The sequence below is a fragment of the Megascapheus bottae genome, chromosome 30 (assembly GCF_031878675.1).
Source record: "Megascapheus bottae isolate mThoBot1 chromosome 30, mThoBot2.hap1, whole genome shotgun sequence".
NCBI lineage: Eukaryota > Metazoa > Chordata > Mammalia > Rodentia > Geomyidae > Megascapheus > Megascapheus bottae.
The window spans coordinates 13,170,790-13,186,988 of NC_143538.1; the positions used below are offsets into that span (position 1 = coordinate 13,170,790).

At 63.1% G+C, this 16,199-nt stretch overlaps 3 protein-coding genes and 1 long non-coding RNA gene across 4 annotated transcripts; 1 reads left to right on the forward strand and 3 right to left on the reverse strand.

The window, feature by feature from the left end:
* Positions 1–468: 468 nt before the first annotated feature.
* On the reverse strand, positions 469–8,626 carry Unc45a (unc-45 myosin chaperone A). The gene is made up of 20 exons (XM_090321363.1): positions 8,472–8,626; positions 8,164–8,325; positions 8,033–8,069; positions 7,593–7,768; positions 7,051–7,143; positions 6,600–6,767; positions 5,559–5,727; positions 5,093–5,263; positions 4,620–4,791; positions 3,584–3,884; positions 3,132–3,226; positions 2,872–3,013; positions 2,521–2,661; positions 2,256–2,383; positions 2,097–2,163; positions 1,860–1,973; positions 1,615–1,730; positions 1,369–1,486; positions 1,128–1,283; positions 469–1,043 (listed from the first exon to the last, which is right to left on the reverse strand). The coding sequence occupies exons 1-20, from the start codon at positions 8,475–8,477 to the stop codon at positions 786–788; spliced, it is 2,790 nt and encodes a 929-aa protein (XP_090177489.1). The 5' UTR covers positions 8,478–8,626; the 3' UTR covers positions 469–785.
* A 271-nt stretch (positions 8,627–8,897) lies between these two features.
* Positions 8,898–9,603, reverse strand: LOC150044461 (protein shisa-like-1). The gene is made up of 3 exons (XM_090321613.1): positions 9,501–9,603; positions 9,207–9,417; positions 8,898–9,084 (listed from the first exon to the last, which is right to left on the reverse strand). Exons 1-3 carry the CDS (start codon positions 9,601–9,603, stop codon positions 8,898–8,900), a joined length of 501 nt encoding a protein of 166 aa, XP_090177739.1.
* Hddc3 (HD domain containing 3) lies at positions 9,596–12,345 on the forward strand. Its single transcript, XM_090321614.1, has 4 exons — positions 9,596–11,283; positions 11,371–11,426; positions 11,502–11,742; positions 11,852–12,345. The coding sequence occupies exons 1-4, from the start codon at positions 11,172–11,174 to the stop codon at positions 12,343–12,345; spliced, it is 903 nt and encodes a 300-aa protein (XP_090177740.1). The 5' UTR covers positions 9,596–11,171.
* A 572-nt stretch (positions 12,346–12,917) lies between these two features.
* Positions 12,918–16,197, reverse strand: LOC150044463 (uncharacterized). Its single transcript, XR_016533177.1, has 3 exons — positions 14,577–16,197; positions 13,764–13,829; positions 12,918–13,081 (listed from the first exon to the last, which is right to left on the reverse strand). It is a non-coding gene; the product is annotated as an uncharacterized LOC150044463 (long non-coding RNA).
* Positions 16,198–16,199: the final 2 nt, after the last annotated feature.

Genomic DNA, 16,199 nt, shown 5'->3' on the forward strand with positions numbered 1-16,199 from the left:
TCCGGCTGGAGCCGAAGGCTGGGACAGCCCAGTTAAGAGTATTAAAGCCCCGTGCTGGGGCTCGAGCCCGTCATCCCAGCTGTGAGGGCCTTGAAGCCGGGTCACACGGGAGAGCATGCTAGGCTTTTTTTCTTTGCCAGGCCTGGGGCTCGAACTCAGGGTCTGGGTGCCTGGGTGCCGTCCTGGAGCGCTAGCGCTCCATCACGTGAGCCAGTGTCACTACTGGCTTCTGCTCCTGTGAACTGAGGAATTGAATCCTGGGCCTCCTGCATGCTAGTTGGGCACTACCACCGAGCACATTCCCAGCCGTGCTAGCTCCAGTTAACCACCAAAAACTGGAAAGGGAGCTGTATGTAGCTCAGGCAGTAGAACACCACCCTTAATTCAAAATAAAGAACAGCTCATGGAGGCGAGCTTACCACCTCAGCAGCCCTCCTTGCACAGGACAGCGCACACGCGTTTTCACCCCACACACTTTATTACTGGGTGCCCACACTGCTAGGCTGGTGCTGTGCCTTTACTGGTGCCAGAACCCACGGGCTGAGGCGGGATGGCCTCTGCATCCCAAGGCTCTACAGTCGCATGCCAATCACGTCTCTGAGTAAGGCTGGAGGCAGTGCTGGCAGGGCAGGGTCCTGTGACTGAGTGTGGTCCCTAACTCAAGGAGCGTGTGAAAGTGCGCTGGGCAGAACAGGCACGCAGCCAGCGCCGCAGACCCATCAGGCGAAGGCGCTCTGCCCTTCTCAGTGCTGTAGCAGCGGCGTGCAGAGCCTCGGCCCGGGCCCTCACTCCCCACCACGGTTAGGCTGGATGAGCCCGTACTCCACAGCCTTGCCCAGAGAGGCTGCAGCAGCCCTGGGAACAGGGCCGCTCTGGCCCTTGGCCAGCACAGACAGGATCTCCAGCACCTCGCTCTCCATCAGAGTGCCAGCGATCTCCCTAGAGGCCTCCACCAGGTTCAGCACCACCACGGCCCCCCGGTGCTGCAGCTCCGGGTTGGGGCTCAGAAGCAGGGCCTGCAGGATCTCCAGCCAGTGCGTGGTCTGCAGGAAAGGGCAAGTGTGACCATGGCCCAGCAGGGCGCCCCCCTCCCCCGGCCCTGCGCCCCCACGAGGAGTGGTACTGACCACTTGTGGGATGCGGCTGCAGAGCGCCGGCCGCAGGGAGGTGAGCATGGCCAGGCCACCCGCCGCCGCCCGGCGCAGCAGCTCGTCCTCCTCCCCGCTGTACAGCACCAGCAGCTTCAGGCGGTCGTTGCCCTCCGCTTCAAAGAGGTCCTGCACCTGTGGCCAGGGCGGGAGGGGACCCAGTGGTCAGGGCACGGGGCCCCTGCGCACCTCCCTGCCAGGACCCCGGTCCGAGCCGCACCTCCTTGCTCATGGCCAGGTTGCACATGCACTCCGTGGCGGCCCGCCGGATCATCTCGTGCTCCTCGAACATGTAGCCCTCGATCATGGGCCCGGCCTTCTCCTTCAGGATCTTCTGCCTGCAGGACGAGGGCAGGGGCGGCGCGGTCGGGCCTCCACGCCCAGATGTGCGGACACCTCCCCATGCCACGGCAGCCTGAGCCTTGACCACCCCCAGCCAGTCCAGGCCCTGCGCCCCAGGACTCACCGGAGCCTCTCACTGATCCCAGCCAGGTTCGTGAGAGCCATGAGGGCCTCAAAGTTCTGCAGTCCTGAGCAGCTGAGGTGCAGCAGAGAAACCAGGGGCCGGACCACCTCGTAGATCTGTGACACACACACACACACACACATCCATCCCCTGGGGCGCCCCTCCCTCCCCGGGGCTCAGCAAAGCTGCCGCCTCCTCTTAGGCCCGGGGACGCCGCAGGAGGGTGGACGTGGCGGGAGCCTTACTCGCTCACCGGGGAAGGTCATCTCAGGGTTGGAGGTGATGGTGAGCTTGGCCAGCGCCTGGGCCGCCTTTGTCTGCCCGACATCAGTGCCCTCCAGGGCCAGTGGGAGCAGTGCCTGCAGGAGCGATCACAGGGAACACGCCTGGAACCCTCCCTCGCTCCTTCCCTCCTCCGTCTGCGGGCAGCATGCTGCCGACTGGGCCATGTTCTAGGGCGGAAGGTCAGGGCACCGGCCTACCTTGCCGCCGCCCTGGGCCACCACAGTGCCTCGGTCCTCTGCCTCCTCCACTAAAGCCAGGAAGACCCTTTGGGGAAAGGGGGTGTGGGTGGTGGGTCTCCCACTGGCAGGCCGACACCCTGTCCAAGGGGCCAAGTGGGTCCCTACACAGAGACCCACCTGGAGAGCAGCTCCCTGCAGGAGCCCGTGAGCACAGGGCTCTCCGTCTTCACCATGCACGTCATGGCCGCCGCCACGCCTGCTGCCAGCAGCTTCTTCACTCGAGCACGGACGAAGCTGGGCTTGTCCTGGGGAGGGAGGGAGGCAGCTCAGAGGGGCTGGGCGGACAGGATGGGAAGGGGGCCCCGGCAGGGGGAAGGACAGGGCACACCTTGCAGCAGGTGCTGGGAGCTGCAGCAAGGACCTCCGGCCCAGGGCTGCATACCTTGGGGTGCTGCTCAGGCAGGGGCTGCTTGGCATACTTGGCCAGCTCCACCATCTTGGGGTCCGGCTCCTCGTAGTCGTAGCTGTTGGTGCAGTTGACGAGCGCCGAGGCCACGGCAAAGAGCACAGACCTCTCCTCTGACTGCCGGGAGTAGAGCGGACCCTGAGCCGACAGACCCACCGGTGCCCAGGCCCGGGCTGCACCCACCGCCCACTGCCCTGGGCACCAAGGGAGACCTGAGACCCCACCCCACAGACGCCCCTTGGGCCCATGCCACGCAGGCAGCCACTGCCTCCCACAGTCACCACCACAGGCCAGCATCTGGCGGGGACCCTGGGGACCACAGGCCACCTTGCTGAGCTGGAACAGTGCCTTCAGAGCCTCCTCGTCCTCCACTAACTCTTCCTTCACATCGGCGTCGAAGGTGAGGTAAGCCAGGCCCTCTGCTGCCCAGCGCCGCGTGCCCGCGTCCATCTGGTCATTGCAGAGCCATCTGCGCATACAGAGCAGAGGACCGCAGTGAGAAGGGGGTGGGGGCAGAAACAAGGCGGAGGGCCAGGACTGGGTGTCTTAGGGCCTGCAGAACAGCGCCCCCCAGAGGACACACTCACTTCCGACACTGCTTGGCCAGTTTGAGAGTAGATCCTTCGGCAAACTGCTTCATGCTGAAGTCGGTCCCGCCGGCCGAGCCGAGCTTACACAGCCCCTGCGGGAAGAGGACAAGGCCAGGGGACCTGGCTGCTGGGACCCGGTCAGGAGCAGGCTCCCCACACCTGGCTGGAGGTGGTGCACACGGCACGGCCCCCCTGGCCTCCATCTCCCTTCCCCACAGGCCGCCTCCTGGCGCACCAGTGCCTGGCCCTCTGCAGGATCCCAGGTGTGCTCGGGAAAAGACAGGACGTGGGTCCTGGACTAAGGCCTCGGGGGACGTGCACGACAGCACTAATGACCACTCCACACACGCCCGAGCAGCGCCTGGAGACCCGGTGTGAGCCGGCATGCGCCCTGGGTGAGGGGAAGAGCCACGAGGGGTCCCAGCAGTCCCCGCCCCACCCCTCCTCACCACCAGGGCCCGGATGCGGATGCTGTCCCGCTCACTGCGCTTGTACAGGTCCTTCAGCAGTGAGACCCCATTGGCTGTGATGAACGAGGCCCGCTTGGCCTTGCCGGCCGCATGGATCAGAGCCTCCACCGCCACCAGCTGCTCATCCTCCCGCTCTGAGGCGCAGAGCGCGATCACGCTCTCCATGACGCCACTCAGCTCCAGGGCCCTGTTGCCAGCATCGCATGGGCCCTGCAGCAGGCATGACACGGTCTGGATGGCCCGCAGCTTCCCGGCCAGCCCTTGGCCCTCGAACCAGCTCCTAGGAGCACAAGGTGACAGCTGTCATGCCGAGGCCCCTCCCCACCCCACCCCTGCCCGCTTGGACAAGGCAAAGGCACTGCCCCAGAACCCCAGTGCCCGCGGCTCTGGATCTACCCCCACCAAGCTCCCCGCAGCACCTCTGAGACATCGCGCCCGTGCTATGAGAGCATCCTGTCCTGTGGGGCAAGGACCCAGCTCTGGCTTGGCATTGGCTGTGCTGTCCCGGACACAGCGGTGGGCACAGTAAGCACTTGGCACGTGAGTGTCGTAAAAACGAGAATCAAGGGCTGGGAGTTTGGCCTAGTGGTGGAGGGCCTGCCCAGCGTGCACGAAGACCGGGGTTCAAGTCCTCGGCACCACATACATGGAAAAAAGCCGGAAGTGGTGCTGAGGCTCAAGTGGTAGAGCTCTAGCCTTGAGAAAGTCCAAGGACAGTGCTCAGGCTCTGAGCTCAAGCCCAGGACTGGCAAAAGAAAAAAAAAAAAAAGGAGAATCAACTGCTGCAACACTCCCTGGTGAGTGAATCACTGCTGAAGAAGTGCCAGCAGCTTGGGAGGCTGAAGCAGAGGGTAGACTGAGCCCACGAGTTCAAGGCCAGCCTGGACAACCCGAGTGAGACCTTGTCTTGAGAAAAATACAAAACATGGGCCTTCCTAAAGCCACTTGGCCCCAAGCCTGCCACAGATGCTGCCGGGGACGGGGACGGGGACGGGACTGAGGAGGACAGCTGTACCGGATGTAGTTCTCGCAGAGCCGGTGGAAATTCTCCCGCTCTGCATCACACTTGAGGTCATCGAAGAGCTTGCTGAGGAGGATGGAGGCGCTCGTGCGACTGTTCCCTGTCATGGAGGGCTCCCCAGAGGGGTCCTGCACAGAACCCCCCACCTCCAAAATCTTCTTCAGGCCTGGAGAAACAAGGACATTAGTGGTGACCCTGAAAAGCTCAAGGAAGAGACTTCGGGAAGACAGGTGAGGCAGTGCAAAGGAGGAAGCTGCTGAGACGCCCTGAGGAAGGCGGCGAGGGCAGGGCGGGGGTGTAGCCTGGAGTAGGGTGCTTGTCTAGCACGCGTGGAGTCCTGGGTTGGATTCCTCCGTACCACACCCACGCCGGGCAGCTAGATGGCTACACGGCTACGGTTCTCCTTCACACTGCCAGGGAGCAGCCGGCCCGGCGTGCACCAAGCCTATGTGAGCCCCGTCACCTACCCTGGTCAATGACCCAGAGTGTGAGGCTGTTGTTGGGGTCCTTGGGAGACTTGCGGGGCACGGCTTTAATCAGGAGAGCCAGCGCGTTGTCCCGGCCTGAGCCCGAGACCCCCGGTTCGGTCAGCAGCTCCAGGAGGCTTTTGATAAGGACCTTCAGCTCCCGGTCGGGATCTGCAATGACAGCGCTCACGGTCAGCGCTAGACGCCTCGGCCGTGGCCTCAGCACAAAACACAGGACCGTGGCAGGCTCCATCCCGTCCACGCTGAATGCCCCTCGCAGCCAGACAGGTGGAGCTGAGCTGGCTGCTGGGCTCTGCCTGCCCATCCTCTGGAGGAGAGCCAGGCGCAGTGGCGCAGACCTGGGCCCACCCAGGCCCAGGGGGGGAGATGAGGCGCTGGGCAGCGGGAGCCGCGTTCAGGACCAGCTTGGGAGAGACCCGGAGAGCAGGTCAGCCGTCTCACTCACCCACGATGATGGCGCCCTCCTTGCCTCGGAAGCCTTTCTTGACGCCCTCCTTGAGTGCCTCAAACATAACCTGCAGCAGGTGGCAGGCGGCCAGGGACACGGCCTGGTTCTCCACGCCCAGGATGGAGACCACACGCCGGGTCCCCAGCACACTCAGCGTTGCCACGGTCTACGGTGTGAGAGGTGGAGAAGCCCAGTTGGGGTGGGGCTTGGGGTGCCCTCACCAGGAGCTAGGGGTGTGGCCAGGGGCAGAAGCTGCTCAGGTAGAAGGACCAGTTCCCAGTGGATGACTGACGCCTGACCCGGGGTCAGACCACGCTCAAGTCCTTCCTGGCCACCGCCCTCCTTGCCTCCCGCCAGAGAAAGCAGGGGCACTACAGCCCTGGCTTAGCTGCTTGGGCTTAGGCCTGTCCAGAGGGACAGAACTACACTAGGCCACCTGCCTACCCACTCCTCCCAGTGTCTCCCCGAGCGGGACCAGTACACAGGGGTGTGGACCCCGGCAGTCCACGTGGCTCTACTCAGCCGGGCGGGACTGAGGAGACCGGGGAAGACACAGAACTCAGTCTCACCTCTCAGCCCTAATCTCACTTAGAGACCCCACAGTTCCTGACATAGAAATGTCTAAAAGCAAGGGAAGAGTTCAGCATGGCAACACATGCCACAAGTTCAAGGCCAGCCAGAGCTCTATGTGACCCACATCTCCCTATCAATTAAACAAGCAAACAAATGAACACAGGGTCAAGTTCTGTCCCCTGTCCCTTGTCCCCTGGCTCAGGCCAGCTCAGACAAGTGCTTGGACTTGGCGTCACTCTGCTGGCCTAATGTACTGTCCCACCCGCCGCAGTCTCAGCAGTCTCCAAGGTGAAGAGATAGTGGGTGGTGTCACCCACCATAGGACTCCCGTGAGGACCCCTCCCCAGTGTCACTTTCTGGGCAGCATGTGTCCCCTGCTCCTGTCTTCTGCTCTAACTTCTTTTTGGAATGAGGAGTGGAGGGACAGAGGATGGACAGATGCACAAATGGACTGAACCCGCCTACCCGCGATTGGTGCTCAGAACAAATGCCCACGAGCGTGCGCAGGGCCGCCAGCATGAGGTCGGGCTCCCCGGTGTCCAGAAGGCGCTGCAGGAGCTGGACCCCATTGTTGCGGAAGATCTTCTCGGCTCCTGCGTCCTCCCGAGCCAGCACCACCAGGTTCTGAGAGGCCTGTGGGGGAGCCGTGCTGTGGCGCTGCCCCCGACCCCCACGGGGCAGGATGAGGGCGACACTCTGCACCCGACCTTGCTGTCGGACCGGCAGGACCCAAAGTGCCAGGGCAATGTCATGGTCACCTGGTAGTCCTGGCACCAGGCTGGCTCCCTTTCCGTGGTCCACACCAAGACCAGCGCCCTGCAGCAGACGTGGCCAGCAGGGCGAGGCTAGCGCTGGAGAGCAGCGTGCAGCTCTGGGCCCCAGCTCAGTCCCCACCAGCGCATGCCCTGGCCTGTACCTTCTGCTTCTTCTCAGTGCCTTTCTCTTCTGGGTCCAGCAGAATCTGGAACATCTGTTCCACCTTGGCGTCGGTGGAGGACATGTACCGCACCTAGGACAAACGGACAAGGTGAGATGTCACCCATCAACGGAGACGCCACGCCTCCTCTCGGCTCCCTGACTCCTGACTTGTGAGGAGGTCTGAGCCACATGGGCAGGAAGAGACTTGCCAGGTGGCGCCTCCCAAACTTCCCAGAGCTGTTTTCCTCCTGAGTTACTTCCTGCTTGGGCCAGGACTAACGCTAAAGGTAATGTCCATTTTCTTCTTGCTCAATACTATGGTTTGAATCCAGGGCCTCTCGCTTGGCTTGCACTCTGATGCCTGAGCTATGCCTCCAGCCCGGGTTTTTGCTGGTTATTGTGGCTTTTCACGCCAGCAATGCTAGCTCCGTGGGTGTGTGAACCCACTCCACGCTATCATCTTAATTTGCTGTTTCCCTGCCTCTAACGAAGTGCTGCGTCTGTAACTCTGACCCAGATGTCTGTGGCACATGCGCACACCTTCTCCTGAATCTGGCCGCCAAGGCTCCGCAGGGCCTCCTGGAAAACTTTGTTCTTGGGCTCTAGGCTCACACATCTCTGCAGGTCGAGGACAGCCTGGTCCAGGCGGCCCAGCTTCTCTAGGGCCTGGCTTCTCCGGTACAGTGCCTTGACGTCACCTCCATCCTTTTCAATGGCTGAGCACAAACAGGAGCCCCGTCAGGGCGCTTGCTCCACCGTCTCCACTCAAGAGCAGTAGGGAAAGATCTTGAGGGCCGGAGGAGGGTGGGAGACGGATGTGGGGCTCGGGCTTCCGTCTCAGAAAAGGTGAGGCAGCTGTAGAAAAGGAAAGGCCCCGCAGAAGTGGGAAAGACAGCAGACAGACGCGCTCCAGGAGGCAGAGGAGGAGGGGGTGCTGGCGGGGGTCCCGGGGTCCGCCCCCGGAGGGCCCCGCGCCCTACCTTTAGACGCTTCCGACTCGGCTTTGTCGTAGTCCTCCTGCACGAGAAGGACCAGGAGGCTGAGGCCGGCGTCGGCCGGGCCCGGGCCCGGCCCCAGCCCCCCACGGGGCCCGGCCGGCGGGGCCCCTCACCAGCTTGAGGTGGCAGGCGGCGCGGTTCCGGTGCAGCGCGGCCTGGTCCGGCGGCGGCGCGCCCAGCGCCAGGGCCTGCGCGTAGGCCGACAGGGCGCCCTCGTAGTCCCCGCATCGGAACAGCTCGTTGCCGTCCCGCCGCAGCTGCTCCGCGGAGCTGGCCTGGGGGAGAAGGGGCGGTGGGCCGGGCGAGGCCGCGAGGGCGGGTGCCGGACGGGAGAGGGGCGAGGGGCGAGCGCAGAGCGCAGAGGGAGACCGGTGCCCCCCGGGGAGGGCGGGGCGGGCCTCGGGGGTCCCCGACCACTCACAGCCATGGCGCAGCCGACCTCCGGGCCCACGCAGGCGCAGTCTGGGGCGAGGGCGGCCCGGCCCGGGAGGCTGGCGAGGAGGCCCCGCCCCCGCCCTGCGTCAGCGATGAGTCAGAGGGGGCGGGGCCAGCGAGAGACCGCGGGGCGGGGGCGGGGCCACGGAGGGAGGCGCGCCAAGAGACGAGCTCCGGGTAGTGCGCGGAGGGGGCGGGGCCTACGGAGTGCGTGGGGCGGGGCTAAGAGGACGACGTAGCAGGGGCGGGGCCAAGAAGAGCGCTGGAGGCAGGGGCGGGGCCAGGGGAGCCTCGGGGCCCCGGGGGCGCGCGGGGCGGGGGCGCGCGGGGCGGGGGCGCGCGGGGCGGGGGCGCGCGGGGCGGGGGCGCGCGAGGCGGGGTCCGGGCGCGCTCGCGGGCCGCCGCACTCAGTCTAGGTCCGCGGGGACCGGCGGGACCGGCGGGGGGCCTCGCCGCCGCGCTCCGGGGAGGAAGGGCAGGGCGGCCGCCGCCTCGGCCCCCGCCCGCCCCGCCCGCGGCAGAAGTGCAGCAGGTCTGCGATCACCAGCGCCAGCAGCAGCAGACTGTAGAGGCCCAGCGCCAGCAGCGGGCCCGGGCCCCTGCGGGGAGGGCCCGAGTCAGGCCGCCGCCGGAGCCGCCCCGCGGCCCTGCGCCCGCTCGCCACCCCGGACCTGGCCCCGCGGGGTCGGGGACCCCCGGGCGGGCGGGCGGGCGCGCTCACCTGAGGACGGGTGGGGGCGCGAGCGAGGACAGATTGACTTGGTACAGGGCCTCGAACTCGGCGCGGGCGCAGCAGTAGCCGCCCGCAGCCCGCAGGCGGCAGCAGTAGGCTTCCTCCGGGGAGTCCGAGAGCCGCGGGCAGAAGAAGCCGGGGAAGTAGCGGCCATCCGCTTCCCGGGTGGCCTGGCACAGGTGGGGGTGATGGGCCAGCGCTGGGGGAGAGCGGGACGGGGCCGGGTCTGTCCACACCCCGCCCGCCCTCCCGCGGTCCGCCCTCGGGGCCGGGCCGGCGTACCTGGGAGAGCCGTCTGCCGGGCGGGGCACGTCCAGGTGAGGAGCAGCAGCAGGCCGGCGCTCCGGCCTGGGGTCGGGGAGCCCGGCCTCCGCCAGACGCCCATGAGGGCGCCTTCCCCCCTGCCCTGGTCCTTAGGAGCCCAGCCTCTGCCTTTCTAAGCCATGCTGCCAGCGGGATTAAGAATGGAGGCCTCGGGGTTTAGGCACCACTTACACCTAGGCAGGTGGTGCCAGCCCCTTCATGGTACCCACTGTTGCAGGGCTGGGGGCCTGGGGCTTCCGAGCAAAAGGTTCAGGGGCGTAGAGAGAATGAAGTGTGACAGAGTCGAGCCGTTTGCCTGAAGAACAGTCTTCTAGAACCAAATGTGTTTTCCTCCGCTCCCTCTCCAACTTGTAGGCTGCCGTAGAAACCTTGGGAATTCTGACCACTCCTTTCAGCCCCAGAGCCCTGGCTGAGCGGGGAACTTCCCTCACTGCCTACAAGCTACATGGCAACAAGGTTTCCCTGAGAACCAAGCCACGCCTTTTCACTAGCTTCCCTGGGGCCTCCATCTCCCCAGCTACCAGCCCAAATGGTTAATCTACTTGTCAGATTGGAGTAGACTCAGGAACTGGCCAGCTCCGGCTTGTCCTCTTCTCCGGTGATGCCACTCAGGGGACCTCCAGGTCCCTGGGACCTCTCATCCCTAAGGAAATTTCTCCTGAAAGCCAGTAATGTGTTAAGCCAGTTCTAGCACAAGACTGGTCTTCTCACTCCCCAAACCGAAGAGACAAGATTCGTCTGGGGAACCAGACAGGAAGCCAAGCGGGCCTGGGAGCCGTGTCTCAGGCCTGTGATCAACTAGAGATCAGGAAGATTGAGGTTTGAAACCATCTGGGACAAAACCAGTGGAGACCCACATTTAGCCCCTCTAGTCTCCTTTACACACTGGTCACCTGGGGGGGGGGGACTCCAGGAAGGACAGAATTAGTAGATAAACATGGGCGATGTTTATCAGACAGGAAAAGCCTTCTTGAAACCTGAAGCCCAGCCACCCAACAGTCAGTGACAACAGCCTGTGGTAGACTAGAACTGTGGCTGGAATGTGCCCTGCAAGGCAGAAGCCCAGAGTTCAAACCCCAGTGCCACACTGGAAGGGGCGGGGAGGAAAAATGCTGTCATTACAGCATCAAACGATCACTGCTTTTGAAAGTCACAGCAGCCATCCTGGAATCCGGGACGGCCTGGACACTGGCTGACATCAGTGACCCCTGGTAACCAGGCCTCACCTGACGGCCCCAGCCTTCTCCCTGCGGGAGCCTGAATGGGCGTCCTTTGTCTGTCCACCTGGCCCGGCTGCATTCGGCCTTTCCCGGGGGTTGCTAGCTGTGCCTCCCAGCGCGGAGCTGGGGTCGTGTGGCATCATCGACTGGCACTCAGAATCCTGCGGTTTTCACCCCAACACTGGTTCCTCCGCACTGGCACTGCGACGCCCCTGGCTGGGAGCAAGCCGGGGATCGGGGCTCCCCGCAGCTCCGGGCCCGAGGCCGCCCGCGCCCCTCCACCCTCGACGCTCCCGGCGGAGCCGGCCGGCGCCGCGGCCGGTTAGGGGCGGGGCCTCCGGCGCGCGAGGCGGCGCTGCGGCGCCCCCGCCCCTGCGGACTCCGACCCGGCCCCGTCCCCAGCCCGGCCATGGCCTCCGAGGCCGCGCAGCTGCTGGCGGCCGCCGACTTCGCGGCCCGCAAACACCGACAGCAGCGACGGAAGGACCCGGAGGGGACGCCCTACATCAACCACCCCATCGGTGGGCGGGGGCGGGGGTAGCGGCGGGGGGGGGGGGGGGAGCGGGGCCCGGGGCCGGCTCGGCTGGACCCTGCGCCCCCTGCCCTAGGTGTGGCTCGGATCCTGGCGCAGGAGGCGGGCGTCACCGACGTGGCGGTGCTGCAGGTCAGCGGGGAGGAGGGGAGGGGGGAGGGGGCGCCCCGGCCCCGCGCGCCCCGCTGACGCGCGGCCCGGCCCCAGGCGGCGCTGCTCCACGACACGGTGGAGGACACCGACACCACGCCGGAGGAGCTGGAGCTGCACTTCGGGGCGCGGGTGCGGCGCCTGGTGGAGGAGGTGACGGACGACAAGGCCCTGCCCCAGCCCGAGCGGAAGCGGCTGCAGGTGGAGCGGGCGCCGCGCGGCAGCCCCGGGGCCAAGCTGGTGAAGCTGGCCGACAAGCTGCACAACCTGCGGGACCTGAACCGCTGCGCGCCGGCGGGTACGGCGGGGCCGGGGCCGGGGGAGGGCGCGGCCGGGGGGAGGGCGGGGCGGGAGGCTCCCCCCCCCCCGCGGCTCCAGGCCTCCGCCGTCCCCCGCCCCCCCTCCAGGCTGGTCCCAGGCCCGCGTGCACGAGTACTTCCAGTGGGCGGCGCAGGTGGCGGCGGTGGGGCCGGGGGATCGGGAGGCTCCCCATCCCCCTCCCCTCCCCCTCCCCCTCCCCCGGCTCCAGGCCTCCGCCGTCCCCCGCCCCCCCTCCAGGCTGGTCCCAGGCCCGCGTGCACGAGTACTTCCAGTGGGCGGCGCAGGTGGCCGCGGGCCTGCGCGGCAGCTGCCCACCGCTGGAGGAGGCGCTGGAGCGGCTGTTCCGGGAGCGCGGCCTGACTCTGAACCCCGGCCCGGACCCCTCGGGAGAAAGCTAGCGGCGCCCCCACCGCTGCTGCCCTTCCTCGAGCCCGGCTGGGGGCGGCTGCGCCTGGCGGGCGCGGGGAGAATAAAGAAGGCGTGTGGGGCTCCCAGCACTCCGAGCATCCTTGTGGGGGAGGAGGGGGCGTGGGGGGCGGACTGCGGGCCTGACACTCACCTGGGAGTGCGACCCGGGTGAAGGACCCCACCACCACACCCAAGGCACCCCGTTTCCCCCGCTGGGACAGGGGAGCAGGGCCTGAGGAACCCCATTTTGGGGGTGAATGCAATGGAGCTTCAGGAGCGCTGTGTGATCCAGAGAGGGGCCAAGATCCACAGGGCTTTTCTTTTGTGGTTGTGGGGCTTGAACTCAGGGCCTGGGCGCTGTCTCGGAGCGTTTTCACTCGAGGCTAGCGCTCCACCACTCTGAGCCACAGCGCCATTTCTGGTGTGCTGGTGGCTCACCGGGGATAAGAGGCTCCTGGATTCTCCTACCTTGGCCTGGTCAAACCATGACTCTTAGAACCCCCGGTGGCCTGAGGAGGTCGGATGACAGGCGGGTGTCACTAGCCCCCGCCTATGTTCTGGTTGTGATTTGTTTTGCGCTTGGTGGTCCTGGAGTTTGAATTCATGGCTGCAAACTAGCCGGGCAAGCACTCCTGTACCCCTTCGCTTTTCTTAATTTCAGAACACACACATTTATGCCTCTGCCTGCTTCCTAATGACACTTCCAAGATAGCTGAGATAGTTTAGAAATTAAATTATAAAACTACAGGGTATTTAAGAAACACCTCCCTACCTTTGATTCTCTAAACTCCTCTCTGCTCTCTGACACCGAGTCTCACTATGCAGCCCAAGCTGGTCTCAAACCCGGCGTCCTGTTGCTGGCTCCACTGGCATTTCGGGCTGTGCAAGGCTTGGCTCTCCCTGGACCTCTGGAATGCAACGATGAAGTCTCTCATGAAGTGCTTGTTTTGCACACCAGGGGAGAGGTGGGAGGGGGTGCTCCATCTCTGCTGTTTCCTGCCCCCCGTGCCTCTGACAGCAGGACTGCAGGTGTGCACAAGCATGCTCTACAAAAGCTCCCAGTCCTTTGTTTTGTATCGGGGATTGAAGCCATGCCCAGCTAAGATCTAGCCCCTTAAAGGTTGTTTCGTTAGTCATGGGGCTTGAACTTGGAGCCCAGGTACCATCCCTAAGCTTTTGTACTCTAGCACTCTACCACTTGGAGCCACAGCTCCATTTCCACTATTCTGGTGGTTACTTGGAGATAAGAATCTCGTGGTCTGGCCGGGAGTTTGGCCTAGTGGTTAAAGTGCTTGCCTAGCATGCATGAAGACCTGGGTTCGATTCCTCGGTACCACATACATAGAAAAAAGCCGGAAGTGGTGCTGAGGCTCAAGTGGTAGAGCTCTAGCCTTGAGAAAGTCCAAGGACAGTGCTCAGGCCCTGAGCTCAAGCCCAGGACTGGCAAAAAAAAAAAAAAAAAAATCTCGTGGTCTTTCCCCTCTGGGCTGGCTTTGAACTGGGATCCTCAGGTCTCAGCTTCCTGAGCAGCTAGGCACTGGCACCTAGCACCTGAAAGGTTTATGGTAAAATGTACGGAAGGAAACTTACCTTAGCCACCTGTGCAGTGAAGCTCACCACCACCACTGGTCTTCAGAACCCTTCCATACTGTAAAACTAAAACCACACACGTCACACTTCTCTGCCTCTCCTCCAGCCCCTGGCAGTCACCGTGCTGCTGGTTATTTACTGTGCTTGGTTCTGACGACACTAAAGACAGTGCAGCCCAGCAGTGGTTATCTTTCTGTGGCTGGTTTGCCATCGTGTTCTCATTTTCATCTGGGCAGGAGCAAGAGTCTGAATTCCCTTCCTTCTCAAGGCTGCCCCATTTGATTCCATGGTATGGGAAGGGTGGGCTGGGTCCATTCCCGGGGGAGGGGGGCCTTAAGGACCCGCCCACCTCAGCTCATCCCCAGTGAGCTCTAGAGGCCCACCCCTGTGGAACTGGAGATTAAGCTCCACTTGAGTTCACCTCCACCCAGTGCCCCATCTCAAATCACAGCTGCCGCCAAATGCTAAGCAGCGCTCCTGGAACGCAGGCTTCCCGTGTCCAGGCTCCTCTAACGACACGGAGCTCCCTTTCGGTTCACATCTGGCCCATCTCCCTGAGGCTGAGGCTGTTTTGTGCAAGGTCTGAGCTCCAGCACTGATGGCAATCTTTGAACTGTGAACCTCAGAGCCCCAGCTCCACTGGTGGCGAAGGGATGCTGCCTGCTCCTGGCCCAGGAGGCCCATTTCCCAGATGTCCTCCTCACTGTTCCTGGAGGACACAACTGGCTCAAACCAGGAATGTCTTCTCCCCTCCTGTTCTGACGCAGCCCCCCCCCCCCCAGGTCCCCAAGTCAGGACAGGATGGAAACTCACTTCACTAAGCAATCCTGTTATCCAAGTAAACGCCGTGGTTCCCGTGAGATGAATGACTTGAACGTACAGCTAAGACTTGGTAACATCCTTTATTCCTGCTCTTTTCTAGATGGCTCTGATTCTCCCGTCATTTGACTGCACATCAGACATCCTCGGGAACACACGGCCATCTTTTTGGACAGGCCTGCAGCTCTGTGCTGGGCCTCGGCTGAGCCGGGCCGCGGTACCTTCCTCCATGCCAGCCCAGACCAGTAGGAGCCAGAGGGAACCCAGCTGCCACTCTATCTGCAGGTGGCAGCCTGAAGGCTCTGCTGACATCATGGGGGGGCTCAGGGCAGCCATTTTCTCCCATAGCTGACACTGATGCTTGAACTCTGTGGTAAAATCTGTTTATTTTCTCCTGTCACTTAGGTTTCACATTATGCTTAGAAAAGACCTTCTGACATCAGCAAAAATATATTTTCTTAAATAATTTTGTACTTTTGCTTTTTTCCCTTCTAGTATTTATTTCAAGCTGATTCAGGAGCTTGAACTCTTGACTTTTTTCATGGCTGGCATGCTACCCCTTGAGCCATGTCTCAAGTCTAGCATTTTTATTAATTGTGGAATTTACTGCCCTGGAGACTTTGAATTACAACCCATGAATTTTAGCTTCCTGAAGCGCTAGGGTTACAGGCCAATGGCGCCCAGCTCTAGAACTGAGGTAGAGATCTAACTCCAATAGCTATCTACTTGTCTCAGGTACTATTTGTTAGATAATCCATTTCTCCCCACTAAAAACTGGGTGTACACTGAACTCCCATGTGCCAGGGTGTTTGTGGTACCCCATTAGGTGATGGGGCTGTCACAGAGTCCAGGTCCTTGGGGAATCAGGAGGGGCCAGTGCCCTCTTACTGCACTGGTGCCAAGCTAGCCCATCCTCATAGCCCCCGAGCTGCCTGAGAACTTTCCTCATGAGCTTCAGCAGACCTGAACTCCATAAGTGCTGAAGCTAGCTGGAATTACACTGAATTCAAGGGCTGGTGGGAGAGCTGCAGGTTTCTGGCCGATTCTTTCCAGTGTTTTGGAAGGCAGGCATACTGGGCACTGTGGCAGCTGTGACTCTTCCTCTGTTCCCAACCCAACCCCGCTGGTGGCAGTACACTGTGGCTGCTCGGACTCTGGGGTGCTTGTTTCTGATAGACCTTTATCTAGATCAGGATGTTTGTCTACTTGAGCGTCTTCATGAGGGATACATTTCCTTGCTAAGCATCTCGTCAGGTCTCCATTATGATTTTCTGTCAACCAAAGCTGAAGAAGAGGCTTGTGTGTAGTCTACAGTTTCACCTGCCAGGACCCAACTGCCACGGGGCCTGAGGAGGCTTCAAGGCCAGGCTGTGGAGAGTGTGGGGAAGCCGTGGGCAGCCCGCACAGGGTGGGGGGACACAGGTCATGAAGGAAGGTTCACTTCGTTGCAGGACTGCAGCCCCGTGGGGACGGGCCTGGGGGTGGCGTGCATGGGGTGAAGGGAACGAGCAGGCCCCACACCCTGCCACCACTGCACAAACCAGCAACAGGGGATCGGCACCCGGAGCGGCCTCTGACCCCGGTCGTGGGTCTCCAGTCCATCTCGGCAGTCCCACG